This window comes from Oryctolagus cuniculus, chromosome 7 (assembly GCF_964237555.1).
Source record: "Oryctolagus cuniculus chromosome 7, mOryCun1.1, whole genome shotgun sequence".
NCBI lineage: Eukaryota > Metazoa > Chordata > Mammalia > Lagomorpha > Leporidae > Oryctolagus > Oryctolagus cuniculus.
The window spans coordinates 144,807,798-144,830,989 of NC_091438.1; the positions used below are offsets into that span (position 1 = coordinate 144,807,798).

Consider the following 23,192-nt stretch of genomic DNA (forward strand, 5'->3'; position numbering starts at 1 on the left):
AGACCAACTGTCTCCTGGCTTTGACAGAAGGATTTTACCTCCATAATTCAAATCCCAAACCAAAGCAATCTGCACTTACTACTCCAATCACTCAGCTGTTTACCAGCGCTTCCAGGGAGAAGCCCAGGCCACTGGGCCGGCGGAGACCAAGACAGGCGATGGCCGGGCTGCCCGGGGTGAACCGCAGCCGGCCTCTAGCTGCCCCCAAGAAGGCCCCTACCCTCCCGCGAGGTCCCCCGGGCCCGAGGGGCCCCTCCTCGAGAGCACAGACGGGGGACGGCCTAGAGACAAGCAGGGGGCACAGAGAGGAGCGGCAGGCGAGCAGGGGGACGCTCGCTCGCCTTCCGGGGCTCCTACCACCGCTTACACCCCTGATCTGAGCCCCCGGCACCCCCTCACCCCAGGCCGGGCCCTTCCCCGCACACTCTGCCCCGCACCCCCCTGAAGACCCGCGGAGTTCGCAGGGGCCAGGGGAGGGGGAGCCGGGCAGCAGACACCTCTGGAAAAGCCCCACACAAAGGCTGAAGGAGGGAAGGAGAAGAAGGCAGACAGGCAGCCATTTTAAGAGAGAAGAGCCAGACAATGGCAGCTCCCCAGCAGTGGGGGCCCGGGACCGAGCGGAGCCCACGGCTGGGGCCTGCTCCCCGCAGCCGCCACCCACCCCCCCACCGCCCGGCCCAGCTCGCCCCAGCCCCCCTCCCCGCTCAGCTGTGTACCTGAGGGGTCCGGGCGAGCGGCTGCCCCCCGCCGCCGCTGCTCCCGGGGCTCATGGGCGCGTGGTGGCTCCTTTGTTGGGCCCCTCCCGAGGCGGCCGCCGCCGCCGCCGCTGCCGCCGCCGCAGCCCCCCAGCACTGCGAGGCTATGTCCGCCGGGCCCTTGCCGGCGCCCCCGTCCTGGGGCCCGCCGCCGTAGTCGCCCCCGGGGTAGCCCTGGTAGCCCCGGGCCGAGCTGGGCGACGTGAGCAGTTGGTTGAGGGTGGGGGTGGCGGTAGGCTGGGGGGTTCCCCCGCCGGCCGCGGAGGGGCCGCCTCCCCCCATGGCCCCGAAGCGCTGCTGAGCGAAGGACGAAGACGACGAGGAGGCGGAGGCGCTGGAGGAGGGAGGCGGCTTGGAGCCGGCGGCCGCCGCCGCGCCGGAGCCCGGAGTGCCACCTCTCGGGGAGCTCAGCGCGTAGGCCTGGGGGGGCGGGGGGTAGGCGCTGCGGTTGGGGTAGTAGGAGTTGTACTGGTGGTTGGGGAAGCCGTGGTCGTGCGAGTTCTGCTGGGGCCCCGCGTAGGGCTCCAGGCCCCCGCCGCCACCGCCGCTCTGCAGCGCTGCCAGGCCAGGGCTTTGTTGTCCGCCATGTTGTTGGTGGAAGACGGCGGCCGCCGCGGCGGCGACGGCAGACGGGCTCCGGCCGTAGGGCTGCCCGAAGCCGTAGGCTGGGGGCGGCAGGGCGGCCGCGGCTGAGTGAGGAGGCGCCCCCACCCCGTCGCTGCTGCTGCCGCCGCCGCCGCCGCCGCCGCCGGGCGGCTCCGTGAGGTTATTGTTCAGGGCGGGCCTAGGGCCCGCGTTCCCGTTCGAGTTCTTCAGGTCCGGCTCCGCGCCGGGCCCGCCGCCGCTGCCGGCTCCGCCGCCGCCGCCACCCCCATTGCTCTCGGCCCCGTCCTGCAGCTCCTTTCCCAGCGGCTGCGGCGGCCCCACGGCGGGGCCCTCGCTTTCCTGCCCGGCGGCTGCCTTCATTTCCCCGCGCTCGGCTGCTGCTGCTGCCGCTGCCGCCTCGCCCCCCGCCTCCTCCCGCTGCTGCTGCTGCTGCTCGGCTTTCTTCAGCTCCGAGGGCGGCGGCGGCGGCGGCGGCGGCGGGTTGCCCAGGCTGCTGGCGGCGGCGGGGGCGACCTGCGCGGCCATGATCCCCGCTGTCTCGTCCGCGGAGAGACCCGGCCCTGTCTTCGTCGTCTCCCCCCCTCCCACCCCGCCCCGGGGCCGAGTCCCCCGGGCTGCCCTCCCCACCCGCCCGGGCGGGCCTCGCGGGGCTCCGCTGCTGCGCTGCGCTCGCTCGCTCGCTCCTCTCCCCCCCGCCCCGCCGGCTCAGGCTCCGGGCTGGCGGCGGCGGAGGAGGAGGAGGCGGCGGCGGCGGCGGCCGAGGCGCCGGCGGCTCAGCTGCTCCCGGCTCTGCAGGCTCGGGACCCGGCTCTCCCGGCTCATTCCCCCCAAGCCCTTGCCTGGGAATGAGGGGGGCGGTGGAGGCTCCGCTCCCCAGGGCCTGGCCCCGCTGTGACTCTCCGCTTTCTGCTGCCGGAGAAAGGAGGAGGGAGGGAGGGAGGGAGGCGAGGGGGAGGGGGCGGGGAGGGAGGGAGGGAGCGGGGGGAGGGGGACCCGGGACGGGCGGGCTGGAGGGCGCGCGGCAGCAGCCGGGGCGCCGGGAGGCAGAGTCGGCGCGCGCGGGCCGGGCCGGGCGCCCTGCCTCCCCTCCCCGGCCGCGGCTCCGGCCGCGGCTGCTGCGCGGCAGCGGGCGGGCGAGCAAGCGGGCGGCAGGACTGAGCGGCTAGAGCGCCCCACTCTCCTCCGAGTCCCCCTCACTCCGACACGAGGCTCAGCACTGCCATTTTACCCAGCGCCGTCGCGGCCGCCTGGCAAACCCGGAGTGGAGCGCGGAGCGGGTGCCGCCGCGGAATGGACTCGCTCCCTTCCCCTCACAAAGGAGGAGGGGAAGAGAGCGAGCCGCGGCGGCGGCAGGCCCTCGGCCGCTTTCGCTCGGCAGCACCGCCGCCGAAGGCTTCGGGGAAAACCCGGCCCGGAGCTCGCGCCCCTCCGGAGCCTGCGCCGCCTCCCTCCCGGCGTGCCGATCCCCGGCCGGTCCCCTCCCGGCCGCACCGTGGGGAGCGGGCAGCGTGAACTTTACCCGCGCCTGCAAAATTGGCCAGAGCCCGAGACCGCGGCCGCCTCGGCCCAGGCCTGACCCCCCTGGCAGCGAGCCTGGTCTCTTGGCTGTTACTTAGCACCTCCACAGCACTTTTCTTCTTGAAAGCCTTTTTACAAACCGGCCCCAAAGACTCAGCCGAGAGAGCCCTGCTTTCTAACCCCTTTGCAAGGGCCGAGCGATCATTGTTCAGACTCTGCGTTTTCCCACTCCCCTGCCCTCATTAGCTGGTCTTGACAAGTCCCCGGGGGCACGAGGTCGGGATTATCCCCATTTTACAGAATTGAAAGACCGAGAGGGGAGGACACTGCCCAGGTCATTTAACGTCGGAGGGTGGGGGGTGGGGGAGCTTTAAAAAGAAGTGGAGTCTCCAAAGCTGCCTCCTGTCTACTTAGCCTTTAAAGAAAAAAAAGTCAAATTGTGAGCAAATGCAGCAATGGGGTCAAAATATCAGAATAGATCCAAACTCCCAGCTCTGTCATCAAGCACCCGCCCAGAGTGGGGGACACAGGACATTTTTCCAGCTGGAGAACCCAAGCCCCAGGCTCACTTCCTGAGGGAACTCAGCCCACCATGACCAACAGTCTTCAAAGAGTGCCTAAGAAGACTGAACAGCCCACAGAAGAGGCTCCAGGGGCTGGCGGGATGGGAGCTCCAGCTCCAACAAGCCCCTGCAAGAGAGCGGGGCAGAGCAGAGAGAAAAGGCACAGCTATCAGGTCGCTTAGCAAGCCACGCCACCCAGATTTCTGTCCCCCAGTGTAAGTTTGCCACTGCCTTCTAAAGAGACCCAGGTGGAGCTGGGGATAAGGCCAGGTTCCTCGGAAGAGAACACGGTGCACAGGAAAAGTCCAGGGTCACCCTACCCCCGAGGGCCACCAAGCCCTAGCAGCAGCCTTTCCCCCCTCTCTTCAGGCTAGCTGGACTGCTGACAGCACTCGGGTTTGCAAGCCACAGGGGATCCCAACTTCTCACCAGGCCCAAGGCTGCTTCGGGGAAAGGTGCAGGCCGGCATCTCCAGACACCATGGCTTTTCTCTCCCTCAGATTTTATAATTGGAGGCTTCCTGACCACAGAACTATTATCTTAGAACTTCCAGATTCTGCAGGCCGCTGGGGGTCACTGGTCACCCTGAAGAGTTCCAGCAGGCTGACCTCATCATCCCTGCCCCCCAAAACATAAGCTCCTCCCACACTAAAAACCCAAAACCTCCCGACTAACCCAAGAGTAGTGGAGCCCTGAAAAGCCCACTGCCCCCCCCCCAGCTCAGAACCAGGCCACCCTACCAAGATCCAGGTGGCTGGCATGGGCCAGTGCCCTTTCACTCACTCCTCAGGAGCAACAACGCTCCGGATGCATTAGGTCCTAGAAACCAAATTATAGGCTGCCTCATAAATGGAGCTTGGCTATTTAATCAACTGCCTCTGAGCTGGCAAACAGTCCCGAGTCCTGCACACAAATGAGGAATTTTTTACATGCAATTACCCTGCCATTTTCCTCAGAGCCGGGGTGTAATGGGAAACCTGGAGCCCAGTGGAAATCTGGAAGTCAGAATGGACTTGTCTCCCCACCCCCAAAAATCCCTCACCCCCTTTCTTCAATGACCGTGAAATACGGAAAGCACCGAAGTGTCTCTCCCTCACACGTGGGCACGCTGTTTTGAAAACAGTCACCATTTTAATCCAGCAGTAAGGGAAAGTGCACCGGGTCGGGGGAGGGGACGTGGGATTCCTCCGTTCCCACTTCTTAGAAATCTCCGATCCTCCAGCGTCCTCCTGCAGTCCTACCTTTAGGGACCCACAGCACTGACCTAGGGAGAGCCGGGCAGAGGGAACTTTCCCAGACACTGGCCCGTCCGCTTCCCCGAGGGGCAGGGGAGACGGCGGAGGGGGAGGGGAGGAGCCGGGCACGTGGCCGGCCCGAGCGGCGAGACCCCGGCTCGGGGCTGCGGGTCCTCCCCTCGCCGGAGTTTTCTCCCCCACGGCCCCTGCCTTTCCACCCCACACGCAGGCAGCTCAGGAATCCCGGCGCAGATTAGGGAACTAGGACCAGGACAGCGCCAGCCCTCGCGGCGAGCGCCTCGGCCGCCGGCAGCCCGATGGCAAATATGGACCGAATCGTTGACATGGAAACCGGACTAAAGTCTCGCTCGCTCGCCCTCACAAGAGAGTTCTTATCGCCGGCTCCGGCCGGCCGGCGCTCGGCAAACGCGGACTGGACCTGCGGCCCCGCGGATCCGGCGCGGCTTCTGGGCGCGTGAACTCGGGCGACGGCGGCGGCCCAGGAACGGGGCGGGGGGCAGGGCCGCCGGGACGAGCCGGCTGGAAATGGCAGAGGCGGCGCTCCCGGGCTCCCCGGCGGCACGGTGTGCCAGGATTGGGCCCGAGAGTGAGGGAACGACCTACGAAAACCCACACAGTCGACTGGAAAATGTGGAGCCGAGGCCTGGAGGGCTTGCTGGGGGAGAAGGAAATGTCCGCGGGGAAGGCCAGCCCTTCCTCTCTCGCAATTTGCTTCCCCTCCAGGTCTGAAACACGAAACTCAGCAAACAAACAAAAGACCGGGGCCCGGCTCCTCGGGGCGCCTTCCTGCCCCGACTCCCGGTGGGGGTGGGGTGGGGGCGGCCGCTGTTTGCGGCGCAGCGACCCCCCGGGGAGGGTCCGGTTCGGTTCCGAGGTGGGGCGCGGAGGGCCAGCGCCCCCGCAGCTTCCCGCCGCGGCCCGGAGCTCTCCCGAGTGCGAACTGGAGCCGCGAGTTTGAGCAAAAGGGCAACTGTGTCAGTTGACGGAAGCCAGAAGCAGAGTTCAAAGCCTGGCGTGGATTTCCGTCTGCAGCCGTCTGTTTCTTAAAAGTTTGCAACTCCGCGTGGAGAAGCAGCCCCGGCGGAGGCTTCGGGATCCGTGCGAAAGTCTAGCACTACCATCTGACAGCGAGCCGCAAAACTTTGGGCTGCATATTAAGCGAGGAAAGTGGATTGAAGCGAGAGTCAAGGCAATTCATTATGTTCCCGGCTCCCAGACGGTCGCTGCAAAACGCGAACTGGATCGGCAGGCTGGCGGGCGGAATGGCGCGCCGCGGCTCTGCGCGGTAAAACTCTGCCTGCGAGGACCCGGAATCCCGAGAGCGAGCCGCGAGGCAGCAAGCTTCGTGGGCACGCCAGCCGCTGTGCTACCTCCCTTTCCCACTCCGTCGCAAAGCCTTAAACAACTTCGGAGGAAGGATGAGAAACACATTTTGAGAAATGTTCGTTTCCGAATAAGACTCCCCCTGCCCCCAACAAGAAGAGTAGCTGGGAAAAAGAGTCGTAGGCAGAAGTCAGCTAGCTGATTTTGTGCCGATATGAAATAAGAATGACCCTCTTCATCACCTCTCCCGAAACCAGAAGAAAAAATAAATAAGGATGCGGACTGGTCTGGTGCGTGGTCAGTTTCAAACAAAACAGAAAACTCTAGGTCAATCTCACGGAGGAAAAAGGTGTACCAAGTCTCTCATAACCTAATAGGCACACCTTCCTCAATTCTCCAACTGGCTATTTTTTTGGAGAATGAGTAAACCGCTACTAATATTAAAAAAAAAAAAAAAAAAAGAAAAGAAAAGAAAATTCAGGGCTGGAGTTCCAGAAAACCACCAGGCAGAGCAGGTATTTGTTTTCATTTCTCCTAAGTCTCACTGCAAATTTGTATTCACTGATACAAAAAGAGTTTATGAAAAAACCTATTTGCAGAGAAGCTTGATAGCCACCTAGTAGTCCATCGAAAGAGAAACTTAACAGTCTTACAGTTGGTACTCATTACGCTCAGCTGTTTTTAGATGTGGAGGGCCGAGAACCCACAATGTTCACAAGAAAAAGGTAAAGTCACCCAACACGCTGCAGAAAGCTGTGCCCAGGAACAGCAGAAGTCTGTTATCTGTGACACCCCATTTTACATCCATAGAGGCTGCTTTTGTTTTGTTTTATTCTGCTCTTTAAAACCGACCCAGGAACATTCCACACATACAAACTGGTTGTAAGGGAAATTTTGAAAGTTAAGGATGGGGAAGAAAATCAGAAGAAAAATAAAATATTCTATGTAGGTACTTTCGGTCCTTGCTCGAAAGCAGCTTTCTTTTTTTTTTTTTTTTTAATTTATTTTTTATTTATTTGACAGAGTTAGACGGTGAGAGAGAGAGACAGAGACAGAGAGAAAGGTCTTCCCTCCATTGGTTCACCCCCCAAATGGCCACTATGGCCGGTGCTATGCCGATCCGAAGCCAGGAGCCAGGTGCTTCCTCCCCGTCTCCCATGGGGTACAGGCGCCCAAGCACTTGGGCCATCTTCCAGTGCACTCCCAGGCCACAGCAGAGAGCTGGACTGGAAGAGGAGCAATCGGGACTAGAACCCAGCGCCCATATGGAATGCCGGCACCACAGGTGGAGGATTAACCAAGTGAGCCATGGCGCCAGCCCAAAAGCAGCTTTCTTACACAGCCATTTTACTGAGATAGCAAAAAGTCAGAATGGGGAAGTTTCTCACAGCAACTCTGGAATGGATTTGGAATGGAGTGCTTCGCTCCATCCCCAGTTCTGTAGAAGAGAGTTGGGAAGAGAAGGGAAAACCGTGGCACAGACACGATGGAGGAGGCGGGGTGCAGTCCTCTGAACCAGACAGGTGGCTGGAAAAGCAAATGTACTTGCCTGCTCCGTGCAACACAACCACTCACGAGAATCCTCCAGCATGATCATCCCAGGCTTTTCATGTGAGCATCAGAGAAAACCCCAAGGAACCTCTGCAACATAAGACAGGAAGGGAATGTCCCTATGGAATAGCATTCTGACTTGCCTCAGTAGGGCTTGAGCCCCTGTATCCCTACAGAAAATGACTTCTTGCAAAGATAAAGGCAGCCCTGGGACTCCCTGCTGTAGCAGGAGTAGTGGCGGAGTGGCGCTCCACACCGCTGACACCAAGGGAAGGCTGCCAGGAAAATTTACAGCAAATGTTGGCACTTTTCCACACTGTCACTTTCCTCCCTGAAAGTTAACATCACTGGATCTGAATTCAGAAGCCACGGCAGGGTCGAGGGGTGGAGAGCAGCAAGTCTTACTGGCCTTACGGTCTCCAGAGAGACTACAAGAGACCTGTGTGCAAGTGTGTGGCTGTCCTTCCAGGGAGAGAACAGGAGGCAAGGGAGGAAATAACCCAAGAGATCTACCCAACAGTCCTTGAGAAACATCCCTGAAACACACACACACACACACACACACACACACACACTCCTCTCCACCTCAAGGTGTTCTCATTGATAAAGCCCATTCCACAAATTCCACTCAAACAAAAGGATTACCATGGAGCATTAGGTACTATTTTTTACCTCAAATACTAAGACCAGGATATAGGTTACCCATTTTTTTAAAGATTTATTTCTTTATTTGAAAGTCAGAGTTACAGAGAGGCAGAGGCAGAGAGAGAGGGGGGGGGGGTCTTCCATTCCACTGGTTCATTCTCCAACTGGCCACAACAGCCAGAGCTGCATCAGTCTGGTGCCAGGAGCCAGGAGCATCTTCTGGGTCTCCCACAGCGATATAGGGGCCCATCTTCTACTGCTTTCCCAGGCCATAGCAGAGAGCTGGATCGGAAATGGAGCAGCCGGGACTTGAACTGGTGCCCATATGGGATGCCGGCACTGCAGGTAGTGGCCTTACCCACTACACCACAGTGCTGGCCCCTAGGTTACACATTTGTAATGGTCCCCTTGGACCATTTTAAAAATATTTATTTATGTTCATTGTAGTTGAAAAACAAAGAGACAGAAAGAGGTCTTCCATCTACTAGCTCAGTCCCTGAACACCCACAACAACCAGGGCTGGGCCAAGCCAAAGCAGAGCCTGGAATTCAAGCTGGATCTGCCACGTGCGTGGCAGGGATCCAAGTACTTGAGGCTCATCTGTTGCCTCCCAGGGTGCCTATTAGTGGGAAGCTGGATTGGAAGCAGAGAAGGGACTGGAACTCCAACCAGGCATTTTGATATGGGATGTGGGTGTCCCAAGCAGTGTCTTATCCACTGCACCAAACGCTCACCCCTCTACTAAGGATTTTAGAACAATTTGTCTCTGTATAGAGGATAGACAGAAACCATTCTATAACAACTAAGACCTGTAGTCCAAGGACATGTGGTCTCTACCTTGAATGCTCAACTGGTGTGTGATGAAGCAGCTTAACCCAATGTGCCTGCTCCTCTTCAGCAATCCTTAAGTTGCACATGCTGTCCTGACCCAATTTCCACCCAAATCAGCCTTCTAGTAAGGACTGGAAATTGTGCAAGCATGTTCTTCTTTCATGCAGAAATTAATAGAATGACTATTACTAATAATAAAATCATTCCAAAGGCATATTTATAAACTTCATTAAGTACCTTGTTCCTTGCTTTAGCTCCTAGAACACTTATTAATGCCATGGAACTTGCATTTATTGCTATATTTTGGCAGTAGACATTTCTAAAGCTCCATAATAAAATCCACAGGAGATCCCTGCAGTAGCAACAGTGTCAGGACTCCATGCGATAGCAAACAGGAGCAGCCATGCTGAGCCATACCATCCCCTGAGTCACCTCTGCACTGCCTGAGAGCGACTTGCATCCTCAGTGCAGTGAGCTCTTCCTCATGGCATACCTCCGACTGAGTCTGCCCTCACCTCCGCACACGCCGCGCCCACGCACATACCTCTGACGTCATGTGGTGGTGTGCGCTGCCAAAATTCGAGAAATATTTAGTAGGATCAACAGGAGGAACATTTTCTAGACAACTAAAAATATAGAAGGGACCTGGATAATAAGGGGCATTTATTTTCTACTGGAGAAGTCTCAAAGATCTTTAATTCTGTACTTTTAACCCCAGAACACACACACACATATGTATACATGGACATCCTTTTTTTTTTTTTTTTTTTTTTTTAAGGACTCACAAATGCTGGCCAGGATTAAGGCTATACCAAACATATTCTACACTGCCATTTTCCAAAACTAAATGAAACAGAGCAAAAACATGGAGAAGGAATTTCCAGGAACTGGAAAGACACATGGAAACTCTGCAGAAGTGTTCTGGGAAGTGAGGAGGGCAGGGGGTGAGGAAAGGAAAAACGAGAGTTAAAGGAGTATGGCCTATCTAGTACTCAAAGACCCTGCAATCTGAGAGCCAGCTCAACATTTGAGACAAATGTCTGGACTTTCATTCTAAGATTTCCAAATGGCTGTATCCATTTATAAACTGCAATGACCAGGCTCTAAAATCAACTCACACAACCTAATCATATACGCTGCAAGTGCTTAGCAGCGTTGAGAGGAGGCCCCTGCACATCCAGTGGCCAGCTCTTAATGCTGATATTTTGAAAGCAGCCTGTGATTGTCCACTTTTTGATTGGGATATCAATCCTCTTGTTTGGCTTACTATAAACAGGACAACCTTTTACAATTTCCCTGCTATGATGTACAACATTGTATGTCTACTACCTTCGTACTTCCTGCGAAGTACATTATAGGCTGAAGTACTTAGAAACATACATGCAAAATAGCATTGTCCTTTTTATTTTTCTTTTCTCTCTCTTTCTTTTTTTCTTTCTTTCTTCCTCTCTCTCTCTCTTTCTTTTTAAGATTTAAAGGCAGAGTTACAGAGAGGCAGAGGCAGAGAGAGAGAGAGAGAGAGAGGTCTTACATCCACTGGTTCACTCCCCAAATGGTTGCAACAGCCAGAGAGAGAGAGAGAGAGAAAGAGAGAGAGGTCTTACATCTACTGGTTCACTCCCCAAATGGTTGCAACGGCCAGAGCTGGGTCAATCCAAAGCCAGGAGCCAGGAGCTTCTTCTGGGTCTCCCACATGGGTGCAGGGGCCCAAGCACTTGGGCCATCTTCCACTGCTTTCCCAGGTATTGGCCTTTTTCATTCAAAATTTATTTATAAGTTCCTGTACTTAGATCAAGATTCATCATTTTCTAAGAAAACTGATGAACAAAGAGAAAGGCAAAACTGAAGGATGGCAATTCCACTCTAGGGGACCCTAAAGAGATTTAGGTGAGTCGGAGGAAAATCATGGATTTTTTTTAGTACTTTGAGATCACTGGCATGATTACTAAGGGTACTATTATTATTATTACCACTCTTATACCCAGGTTATCTAGTTTAGTCTTTTTTTGCCCTAGATAGGAGACGAGAATTAAGGTAACTTCTGTTCGTCTCTGTCCTTTTTCCACGTTCTCTCTCTCTCTCTCTCTCAGTATCTCAGAGTCACTTAAGTTCTGACATTAGCTAATTGTGCTTGGACTAAAGGTACAGCAATATCCCCTATGTTCAAGTTATGCCGGATGTCTGCTCCCAAAGTTCAGGCTCCTGTATAGCAATGCCAGGGAGTCCTCCTAAGGCAGCTACGTGACATTAGCTGTTCCACCTATTTGGCTGACTCGGGTTTGGAACAGTCTTTGGCCTTTGTAACCAGAGAAACAACCATGCACCAAAATGAAGAGATAAGATGCACCACATCAAGTACTGTCCTTAACTGGGCAGAGGAGAAAGGAAGCAGCGAACCTGACCTGCAGTCCACGTCATCGCTCCCCTCAGACACGCTGCATGGAGAAGCAGGAGACGGTCTTCCACCCTTCTGGTCCTAGCTATTGAGAGACTAGAATTTGATCTTTAGATCGATGTTTGGTGGGTTTCACAATTAGTGACCTGGGAAGTCCCAGGCCCCCCGCCGGCACTTCCTTACTGTGAGAATGTGGGGCTGTCCTTTTTGGGGGCTCCCTTCCTACCATCCAGGCTGCTTTTTGAGTGCCTTGGCTAATAGCAACACAAAGAGCAGTTAAATGAGTAAATCCTAAATAGTAATGGTGCATGCATTCCATATGCAGAATGCATGGTTATCTTCTTTTTTGAAGATTTAGTGGCTTCTTTTAAATTTAAAAGGCAGTCACACACACACACACACACACACACACACACACACACACGGATCTTCCTTCCTTTGGTTCACTCCCCAAATGGCCACACAGCAAGAGCTAGGCCAGGCCATGAGCTGCATCTGGGTCTCCTACATGGGTGTGGGGGCCAAGGACCTGGGCCATTTTCTGCTGCTTTCCCAGGCACATTAGCAAGGAGGTGGATGGGAAGTGGAGCAGCTGGGTCTTGAACAGGTGCCCATATGGGATGACGGCATGTTCACAGGCGGTGGTTTACCTGCTCCCCCACAACACTGGCCCGGTAGTCTTCTTTTTCAAATTTGGAAACATGTGTTCAACAGAATTCTGCATGTAAAAAACAGAAAAGGTTGTTTTTACAAATGATGTCTACAAAGACAGCTTTCTATGATGGTATTTATAAAAGTTGGAGTGATATTTACCTAAAACTCTAAACGTTTACTAGTTGACAGCATTACAAACTTCCATAATTAAAAAAAAAAAGAAGAAAATTCTTTTTTTATGGTGCTTATGCTGAGTCCACAGTGATAGAAAGGTGCTGGGAAGAGGTTCAGTTTATAAAATCGTACAAGAAACACAAGAAACAACTTTCTAGCGTTGCATGCCAGAAACTTGCCAGTGACGACGAGCGTTTGCCTCATTTTCTTAGAGAGATCAGAAAAAAACAGAGAGGTCAGTCTAAAAGTTGAAAAGTCTATAAAAACGAAAAGAGAGTGGCACCGTGAGTCTGTGACGTCAGAGAGGAGCCCGGCTTTACCCGGGAGAGCGAGAGCGGCGCCCCGCTCCTCCGCGGCCGCTGCAGCCCGGGAAGCGCCCAGCACAGGGCACCCGAGAGCGAGCCGCAGTCCTCACCCCGGCCGGGTCCAGCCGCGAGCTGGGGCCGCGTCCTGTCGCTTGCAGCCAGCCCCTTCGTGGAATCCTCTCCCTCAGTGGGGAGTCGCTGAGGAGCAGCTCTGTCCCCAGAGGGACAGTCTCCCCGAGGGGCAGGCATTCGGCAGGCCTGCCCGCTGCACCTGTAGAGGAAAAGGAAAGCGAGGGAGGCCCTGAAACGCAGGTGAAGTAACGCAGTGTGAAAGAACTGTCCACAAAAATCAAAATCAGTTTTGTTGAATCATGATGCCGGCCTCACACTTAAAAATCAGGAAGGCTAAAGAGCCAATTCAAACAGAGGAAAGCACACGCCATGTAATAAAAATCATACTGCTGGGTGGGCATTTGGCGCAGTGGTTAAGATGCTGCTTGGCACGGTCCCCTGCCATGTCGCAGTGCCTGGCTTTGCATTCCAGCTCCACTTCCCATTCCAGCTTCCTGCTAGTGCACACCCTGGGAGGGAAGGCTCAAGAACACGAAGACAAGGGAGATTGGATGGAGTTCAAGACTCATGCCTTTGGCACCACCCATCTCTAACAGTATGCGGGTATTTGTGGGGTAAACCAGCAGATGGATGGTATCACTCTCTGTCTCTTAAAATTTTCAGATATTAAATAAATGATATTCCATTTGGATCAGTGCCTTCTTCAAATGGAGGAAGACAAAAAAATCTTAGAGAAGCTCCTGCACAACCAAAATTTCAAGATTTAAAAGAAGGGGCCAGTGCTGTGGCATAGCAGGTAAAGTTGCCATCTGCAGTGCCGGTATCCCATATGGGCGCCGGTTCGAGTCCTGGCTGCCCCACTTCTGATCCAGCTCTCTGCTGTGGTCTGGGAAAGCAGCAGAAGATGGCCCAAGTGCTTGGGCCCCTGAACCTGTGAGGAAGACCTGGCTTTGGATTGGCCCAGCTCTAGTCGTTGCGGCCATTTGGGGAGTGATCCATCAGATGGAAGAGCGCTCTCTCTTTCTGCCTCTGGCTCTCTGTAACTCTGCCTTTCAAATAAATAAATCAATCTTAAAAAAAAAAAAAAAGATTTAAAAGGAAACATGGAGGGGTCAGTGCTGTGGCGCAGCAGGTTAAAGCCCCGGCCTGTAGTGCATATGGGCGCTGGTTTGAGTCCCAGCTGCTCCACTTCAGATCCAGCTCCCTGCTAATGTGTCTGGGAAAGCAACAGAGAATGGCCCAAGTCCTTGGGCCCCTGCACCCACATGGGAGACCCGGAAGAAGCTTCTGGCTCCTGGCTTTGGATAGGCTCAGCTCCTGTTGTGGCCATTTGGGGAGTGAACAAGCAGATGGAAGACCTCTCTCTCTTTGTCTCTGTCTGTACCTCTCTCTGTAACCCTTTCAAATAAATAAAGTAAATCTAAAAAAAAAAAAAAAAAAAAAAAAAAAAAAGGAAACATGGAGTGATTTAGACATAAAAAGGAATGTGGGCTAGACCTCCCATCTCACAGAAATTGGACAACACTCATCATGGCTACCTCACCATGCAACATGAGTAGTGTGCCATATTTAGAAATCCTCAAAGATGGGTATTATCTCAATTCTAGAAGCAAAGAAACTGAGTGTAACTAGATTAAATGATCTGAGGTCAAAGCACTGGTAAATGATAGATCCAGTATTCAAACTCCACTCTCATTCAAATTCTAAATCCTTGAAGTTTCCAGTAAAAATGGACAATGCATCCCATAATATTAGTAATGTACTGTTTCAAGATATCAGTATTAACTATGATGTGAAACACTATAAATATGGATGGATATGGATGGCCATTATATATTGGATATGGATAAACATTATATATAATATATATATATATATTTATGGATGGCTCTTTGGTTAAAAACCAAGGAGGAAAGATTACAAAGTGGGTGCCTTCCTCTCTTCCCTCTCTGGTCCCATGTCTGTGAGGCGCTACCAGGGAAGCAGGCATCCCCTCTCCCTGGACTGCACCTGTGCTTTACGATTGTCCATACATATATGAAAGCATCACTTTGGAGCTCCCCATAAGTGCACACTCTCAGGCCTTACCCCAGCCTTCTGAAAAAGAATCTGTATTTGGCAAAGATTCCCCTGGAAGTTTGTATGCACATTCAAATTTGCAATGTACTGGCTCAGAGCTGGGTGACTCCAGGGAGAGAGGTGCCTGCTCAGAGCCTACGTTTATAGGACCAGGGAGGGAGTAGGGGGTAGAATGCACCCACTTTATAATGTTTCCTCTCTTTTTTTAAAAAAAGATTTATTTATTTATTTGAAAGGCGGAGATACAGAGAGAGAGCAAGCTTACATTATCACCCCCCAAATGGCCTCAATAGTCAGGGCTAGTCCAGGGTGAAACAAGGAACCTGGAACTCTGTTGAGGTTTTCCATGTGGGTGCAGGGGCCCAAGCACTTGGGCTATCTTCCACTGCTTTCCCAGGCCACAGCAGAGAGCTGGATCGGAAAAGGAGCAGCCGGGACACGAATTGGCGCCCACATGGGCTGCCGGCACCACAGGTGGAGGATTAGCCCACTACACCACAGCGCCAGCCCCTACTGTATCTTATTTTATGATTTATGAATTTTAAAGGCAGACTGAAAGAAACAGATGGAGAGAGAGAGAGAGAGAGAGAGAGAGAGAGAGAGAGAGGGAGAGGGAATCTTTTATCCACTGGTTCACTTCTCAAATGGCTGCAATGGCTGGGGCTGGGTCAGGCTGAAGCCGGGAGTTAGGAGCTGCACTCTGGTCTCCCACATGGGTGACCGGGGCTCAAGCACTGATGCCTGCCTTGGTGCGTTAGCAGGGAGCTGGATTTGGAGCAGGGCAGCCAGGACCCTAACCTGGCTCCAACACAGGATGGCAGCGTTGCAAGCAGAGGCTTAACCTACTGTGCCACAATGCCAGGCACCATAATCAATTTTAGATCCATTTATCACCCTGAAAACAATCCCTATTACCTTTATCAGTCGCGCCCCCCCCCCCCCCATGCTGCCTAGTCCCACACCCTAGATGGATATTAAGCTACTTTCTGTCTCAGATTTCCCGGTACTGGACATTTCATACAAATGGAATCATGTGCTATGTGATCTTTTGTGATTGGCTTCTTTTTTAAAAAAAATTTATTTATTTGAAAGATAGAGTTACAGAGAGGCAGAGAGAGAGAGAGAGAGAGAGAGAGAGAGAGAGAGAGAGAGTCTTTCATTTGCTAGTTCACTCCCCAAATGATAGAAGCCAATCCGAAGCCAGGAGCTTCTTTCAGCTCTCCCACGTGGATGCAGGGGCCCAGGAACTTGGGTATCCTCTACAACCTTCTCAAGTCATAGCAGAGAGCTGGATCGGAAGTGGAGCAGCCAGGACTTGACCCGACGCCCATATGGGATGCTGGCACATCAGGTGGCGGCTTTACCTGCTGTGCCACAGCTCCGGCCCCCCGTGAATGGCTTCTTTCATCCAGTATGATGCCTTCACAGTCACCAGTCTGAATCCAGTGTTCTGTCCACAGATATGTGGATGCCAGCCAGCCATGGGACCCTACTGCTCACTTCTCCCAATGGGGCTGAAAGCTATAGCTCCCCTGGGAAAAATCCGCCTCCTCCCATTACTAACGATTCTAATAAGGAGGCTTTTTGCAGAGTTCTCTTTCTCCACCTTCTCCCTGGGACTTAGCAGCTCAAGTGCTGCTGGCCCTTGGCCAAGCTTCCTCTTCAAGACACCTGCAGGCACTGCCAGTGCTGCCACCTTATGCCCGTTTCTTGAAGTAGTGGACACTGGCTCCGGCGCCGAGAGCCCTGCTCCTCCCTGTTTTCACGGCAGTGGAGGTTGTGACTCATGACGGAATGCGACCAGGAGAGGTCGAGGCTGTGCTGCGTGGGAACTCTGCCTCGCGTCTTCACACAGCCAAGGGGCGGGGCGAGAGTCCAGTGCACACGCACTTGGGGCCCTGGGGAGCGTGATTTTACAGTCTCTCTTCCTGATTCTCTTGGCTGTTTCTTCAGATCCCATTTCTCTTCTCCTCAGTTTGCTTTCATTTCCCTAAGTCATTCTTCACAGAATAGGGAACCTAAACGTGGCAACCCGTTCATTTTCACCTGGGTTGTTTTCTGTTGCCAGTTCTGGGGGGCACAAGAGTTGTGCACTTGGACATCTGAATATGCTCCAGTTAGTTCTATTAAAAAAAAATCGGTGTCAACCTTCTGGTCTCCAAAATCAAGATGTCCTTCTTTAATAACTGAGCTACCCCGAGCCAGATTTTTGTTATGAAACATACTTGAACGATCACTCCCAAAGAAAAACTAGCAGAGTAGTAGAACACACTCCTTCATGGAGCACACAGTTCACTTACGATGACTGTGCACCCCGCCGGGCTCCCTGAGTAGCTTGTGATTTTCTTCCCCTTGTGCCCTTACTCCTGGGAAGGCCTTTCCAAATTAACGGTCCAGGTACCAGCTCCACCTACAGCTCTCGTTGCCATTCTATCTTGTTCATTCGAGAAAGGTTTGGAGCAACAGGTGTTAAGCCGCTTCTTGGGACACCTACATCCCACATTGGGGGATGCCAGTTCAACTCCTGTCTACCCTGCTTCCAATGCAACTGCCCTCTAATGCACTCTGGGAGATGATGGTACAAGTGGCTGGGCCCCTGCCACCCACCTGGGAGACCCAAATGGGGGTCTGGGCTCTTGCCTTTAGCTGTTGTAAGCATCTGGGGATTGAACCAGCAGATGGAAGATCTCTTTCTCTCTCTCTCTCTCTCCCTGCTCTCCCCACCCCGCTGTTGCTGCGCATTTCAAGTCTATGAAAATACAAAAAGTACACATTAAATAAAGGAAAGTTTGGATACTGTAGCTCCCATGGGGTCTGGCTTCCGGCGGGGGGTGTGATGGCACACTGCCGCCCTAACAGACCCGTCCTGTGCTCGGCTGAGTCCCTCGCTGCGTCTTGGGGAGCCCTGCCAGCCCGAGTGCAGCCAGCTGGAGAGAGCTACCTGGCTGTCTTGTCTTGGCCCAGCAGAATCTTCTGCCTTGTCGAACTTTGACACTTGGACAATCTCCCGAGAGCCACAGAAGTACCACTAGGGCTGAGGATCCCAGCACTGAAAGGACTCCTTGCCAGCGTGGAAGACTTCAACTACAGCTTATAAGTGTTGGGTATTGCTTAGAAATCGTTTTGATATATAATCTTATCTGTATCATTTGATACTGTTTGTGTAGATAATTTACAAGATAGATTTGTTTGTATTATCGTCCCTCAGTCCCTGGAAACTCAGACAAACCGTTCCATGCCTCTCCTGTTTCCTACTCTTTTTGTATCCCTTCAGGCTGGGCGTATGAACTGGCGCTTGTTGAACTTTGTTAGTCGGCTGGGAGAGGAATGCGTTACTTATTCTCTCTTGCTTGGGGGTCAAAGCAACCAACCAGATCGCAAGACACATTTAGGAGACCTGTCAGTGTAAGCAGGTTGTATTTGCTCTTGAGTTTGTGGTAAAGCTCATTTATCTAACACCTTTGGAGAATGGGAAAAGTCTGAGTTCATTTTCTAAATAATCGAAATTAATCATTTGAAGAGAAAAGGTTTTAAAATATTCCTTTAATGAAATGTTTATTTAAATATTTAAATTTATAAATAATGGAATTGTTTAGATAAATGTTTAAATATTTATTTAAAGTAAAACAGATCCTTGCCTTTTGAAATGTACAGCAGATATAATTTAGTCTTTTCTTACTTTCTTGGTCATTATCAACATTCTGGATCAGCTTAAAAAAGTGATGTCTCTTTGGGAAATATTCAGATCTGCTAGGCTTAGGTATGGGCATTTAGCCTGGTGGTTAACACGCCTTCATCCCATATCAGTGGAGCTGAGTTCCGTTCCTGGCTCCAGCACCTGGTTCCAGCCTCCTACCAATGCACACCCTGGGAGACAGCGGTGATTCAAGCCGTTGGGTTCCTGGCATCCATGCGGGACAGCTGGGCTGAGTTCCCAGGTCCCAGTCTTGGCTCTGGCCTGACCCAGTAAGACGGGCGCTCTGTGTTTCTCTCTTTTTCTGCTTCTTTTTTTTTTTTTTTTTTTTTTTTTTTTTTTTTTTTTTTTTGACAGGCAGAGTGGACAGAGAGAGAGACAGAGAGAGAAAGGTCTTCCTTTGCCGCTGGTTCACCCTCCAATGGCCGCCGCTGCAGCCGGCGCACCGCGCTGATCCTGGCAGGAGCCAGGAGCCAGGTGCTTTTCCTGGTCTCCCATGGGGTGCAGGGCCCAAGCACCTGGGCCATCCTCCACTGCACTCCCTGGCCATAGCAGAGAGCTGGCCTGGAAGAGGGGCAACCGGGACAGAATCCGGCGCCCCAACCGGGACTAGAACCCGGTGTGCCGGCGCCGCAAGGTGGAGGATTAGCCTATTGAGCCATGGCGCCGGCCACTTTTTCTGCTTCTTGAATAAACAAACAAATAAAATGCTAGGCTGTGTGTGTGTTACTCAAAATGATCCAAGGCTGGGTGTGGTTGTGAGTTCTTTTATGTAATTCTAATGATTTTCTTTCTGTTTTCCCCCTTCCTTTGTCAAGATATCAGATAATAGGGTGAGTGTTTGGCATGGCGGTTAAGATGCCGCTTTGGACATCCACATCCCATATCAGTGTCCGGGCTCCAGTTCTGACTCCGTTCCCAGTTCCAGTTTTCTACTCACGTGCATGTGGGAGGCACATGGGGGCAGCAGGCGACGGATCACAGAGTCGGGTCCCAGCCACCCATGTGGGAGACCCAGATTGAGTTTCCTGCTCCCAGCCCAGCCTGTCTGAGTTACTGCAGGCATTGTGTGTGTGTGTGTGTGAGAGAGAGAGAGAGAGAGAGAGTGCGAAAGAGAGAGAGAGAGAGAGGTCTTCCTTCCATTGATTCTCTCTCTGGCTATCAAATAAACAAAGTAAATACTATTTTAAATGTATTAGTTTTGCTGCTTCTTGGATGTCTGGCTTTAGCAGACCTCTTTGTAACCTGTGTCCTAGGAAACCAGATAACCACTTTTATTAGCATTTTGTGTAAATTAAGAGCAAGTAGATTTTGAAGCTGAAAGTCTTTCCTAAAAGTGAATAGCACTGGGGCCAGCACTGTGGCACAGTAGGCTGAGTCTCTGCCTGCAGTGCTGGCATCCATATGGGTGCTGGTCTGTGTCCTGGCTTCTCCTCTTCCAATCCAGCTCTCTGTTATGGCCTGGGAAAGCAGTGGAGGATGGCCCAAATGTTTGGGCCCCTGCACCCACGTGGGAGACCCTGAAGAAACTCCTGGCTCCTGGCTTCAAAATGGCCCAGCTCCAGCCGTTGCAGCCATCTGGGGAGTGAACCAGCAGATGGAAGACCTCTCTCTCTGTTTCTCCCTCTCGCTATCTATAACTCTACCTCTCAGATAAATAAATAAAATCTTTTTTTAAAAAAAGTGAATAGCATTAGCTTTTTTAAAGATTTATTTATTTGAAAGTCAGAGTTACACAGAGAGAGAAGAAGAGGCAGAGAGAGAAAGGTTGTCCATCTGCTGGTTCACTCACCAATTTGCCGCAATGGTCGGAACTGTGCAGATCTGAAACCAGGAGCCAAGAGCTTCTTCTGGGTCTCCCACTCGGGTGCAGAGGCCCAAGGACATGGGCCATCTTCTACTGCTTTCCCAGGCCATAGCAGAGAGCTGGATGGGAAGTGGAGCAGCCAGGACACGAACCGGCACCCATATGGGATGCCAGCACTGCAGGCGGTGGCCTTACCCGCTATGTCACAGCCCGGCCCCAGCATTAGCTTTTCAAAGGGAGTTCAGTAGTCTGTTTCACTCGTACTAGGATTCTCAGTTCTCCTATGATGTCCTGGATTGCTGGATAAATCACCTTCTGGAGAAAACTGAGGTGTTGGGAGCGTTGTGGTGTAGCAGGTTAAGCTGCCACCTGGGATGCTGGCATTCTATATGAGTGCTGGGTTCAAGTCCCAGCTGCTCCACTTCTGATCCAGAACCCTGCTAATGTGCCTGGGAAAGCAGCAGAAGATGGTCCAAGTACTTGGGATCCTGCTACTCATGTGGGAGATCCAGATGGAGCTCCAGCTCCCTGGCTTCGGCCCAGCCCAGCCCAGCCATTGCGGCCACATGGGTGTAAACCAGCAGATGGAAGATCTCTCTCTCTCTCTCTCTCAACTCTGTTTTTCAAATTTTAATTAATTTAAAAAAAGAAAAAAGAAAACTGAGCTGTTAACATAAGTACTTTTTTGCTAGAAAAATTTATTCAGCTACAATTTTTCCATTAAAAATTCTTTGTTTCTAAGCTATTTTTTTAAGACTTATTTTATTTATTTGAAAGACAGAGTTACAGAGAGAGGGAGAGAGAGAGAGAGAGAGAGAGGTCTTCCATCCGCTGGTTCACTCCCCAGATGGCTGCAACGGCTGGAGCTGCGCCAATCTGAAGCCAGGAGCCAGGAGCTTCTTCCGGGTTTCCCACGTGGGTGCAGGGGCCCATTGACTTGGGCCATCCTCCACTGCTTTCCCAGGCCATAACAGAGAACTGGGTTGTGTGTTTTTTTTTTTTTTTTTTTTTTTTTTTTTTTTTTTTTTGGACAGGCAAAGTGGACAGTGAGAGAGAGAGACAGAGAGAAAGGTCTTCCTTTGCCGTTGGTTCACCCTCCAATGGCCGCCACGGCAGGTGCGCTGCGGCCAGCACACCGCGCTTATCCGATGGCAGGAGCCAGGTACTTATCCTGGTCTCCCATGTGGTGCAGGGCCCAAGCACTTGGGCCATCCTGCACTGCACTCCCTGGCCACAGCAGAGAGCTGGACTTGGAAGAGGGGCAACCGGGACAGAATCCAGCGCCCCGACTGGGACTAGAACCCGGTGTGCCAGCGCCGCAAGGCAGAGGATTAGCCTAGTGAGCCGCGGCGCCGGCTAAGATCTTATACATTTCAAGAAGCCTCCTAAACATGGTATTTTTTTATTGGATAAGAAGTCTTAAGCACTCTTCTCAAACTCGTGTGACTGGGAGAGATGTCGACGGGTCTTTCAGGCTTAAAGGGGACAGAGACCCTCTGGGGAAATGAATGCGATGACTTGAATCAGAAGGGCCACTCTCAAGTTCTCTCGGTAGTGCCACAGTCTCCTAAGGAATAAGTGACGGTGGGAATTATATTTTTCTGAGTTCTTATTTAATATTTACAGCAGCTTTTTGAAGTCTTTAATTCTTTGAAGTTTCTTCCCTTTTCCCTTAAATTGTGACAAACGCCAATTTAGTTTTGTCTAAAATAATTCATATTCTTTCTTGCATTTTCTGGTCCTGCCTTGTGTTAAGTTTTATGCTCTGATTAATTATATACTACTATCCAAGCTACCTCTACCTGGTTAGCTATACTAGTCCATATACGAGTTGGCTTCTCTAGCCAATACCTCCCGGGAGGCTTTCGTGGCTTTTTCTCTTTTTCTTAGATTTTCAAAATATTTTTCAATTTTGTTTTCTACTTGGTCTTCTAGGTACCTACTACCTTTTTCCCTAGAAGAAGTGAAACAGCTCATCTTCTTTGTGGTAAACAGGATTGGGTTTTGAGAGATTCTCCTTTCTTTAGACCCTCTATCCCAGCAAAGGTGGGGCCAAAGCTCAATTGATTAAAAGTTTACAAAGGGCAACCATTCACCATTCAGATTTGCTTTGAATCTTTGTGTGTGGAGGAGCAGGCCGTGGGTGTGAGCCATGAGCTGTGGTGCCATCTTGATCTGCATCTTGTGATTTCCCTTTTGTGTCTTTTTAAAAAATTATATCTGTATTTGAAAAGCAAGAAGAGCAAGAGCAAGAGTTCATGTGCACGAGAGAGAGAGAGAGAGAGAGAGAGAGAGAGAGAGATCTCCTATCTGCTAGTTCAAACCCCAAATGCCCACAACCAAGGCTGGCCCAGGCCTGAGCTGGGAGCCCAGAACTCAGTTCAGATCTCCCACATGGGTGGCAGAGATCTAAGTACTCGAGCTCTCGCCTGCTGCCTCCCAGGGTGTGCATTCGCAGGAAGCTGGAATCGGGAGTGGAGCCAGGCATGCTAATGCGTCACGCCAGCACCCCAAGCAGCGTCTCAATCACTACAGCATGGGCACCCCTCCTGTTAGTGTCTTGTTGCTTCAGTTCCTGTAGCTGCAAGCTGCAATGACTGAGAGAGATTAAACTGGCATTGCTCTTACTCCCGTGAGTGACCCCTCTCCAGGCTGTACTGACATGCCCTTCACTCCTTTCCTTGAGCTGCTCCTTCTGCCGTAAGCACCCCTGGGGCTCCCTACCTCTCATCTCAACTGTCAACTCCTTGGGAAGCTCTCTAATTCCTTTAAAGCCGTAGTCAGCAGGTATTTTCTGAAAAATACTTTAAAGATGGTAAATATTTTAGGTTTTACTGGCCAAGAGTGGTGAGAGTGCTATGGAAGTCTCTGTGTCAGTGACGCAACTCCAGTGTTGGAGTGTGAAAGCAACCAGACAGTAGACAAATGGGAGTGACTGTGCTGCAACAAAGCCATATTTACAAC

At 52.3% G+C, this 23,192-nt stretch overlaps 1 protein-coding gene and 1 pseudogene across 2 annotated transcripts in view; both read right to left on the reverse strand.

Annotated features, from left to right (window-relative positions):
* The window catches only part of ARID1A (AT-rich interaction domain 1A), a 90,848-nt gene extending 88,900 nt beyond the window's left edge, over positions 1 to 1,948 (reverse strand). For both annotated transcript variants that reach the window (XM_051856814.2, XM_008265899.4), the window contains exon 1: positions 717 to 1,948. In XM_051856814.2, coding sequence (XP_051712774.2) covers positions 717 to 1,886 — 1,170 coding nt within the window. In that variant the 5' untranslated portion in view covers positions 1,887 to 1,948. The remainder of the gene's footprint in view (positions 1 to 716) is intronic.
* A 2,605-nt stretch (positions 1,949 to 4,553) lies between these two features.
* LOC138850706 (COP9 signalosome complex subunit 6-like) overlaps positions 4,554 to 23,192 on the reverse strand; it is a 61,480-nt pseudogene continuing 42,841 nt past the window's right edge.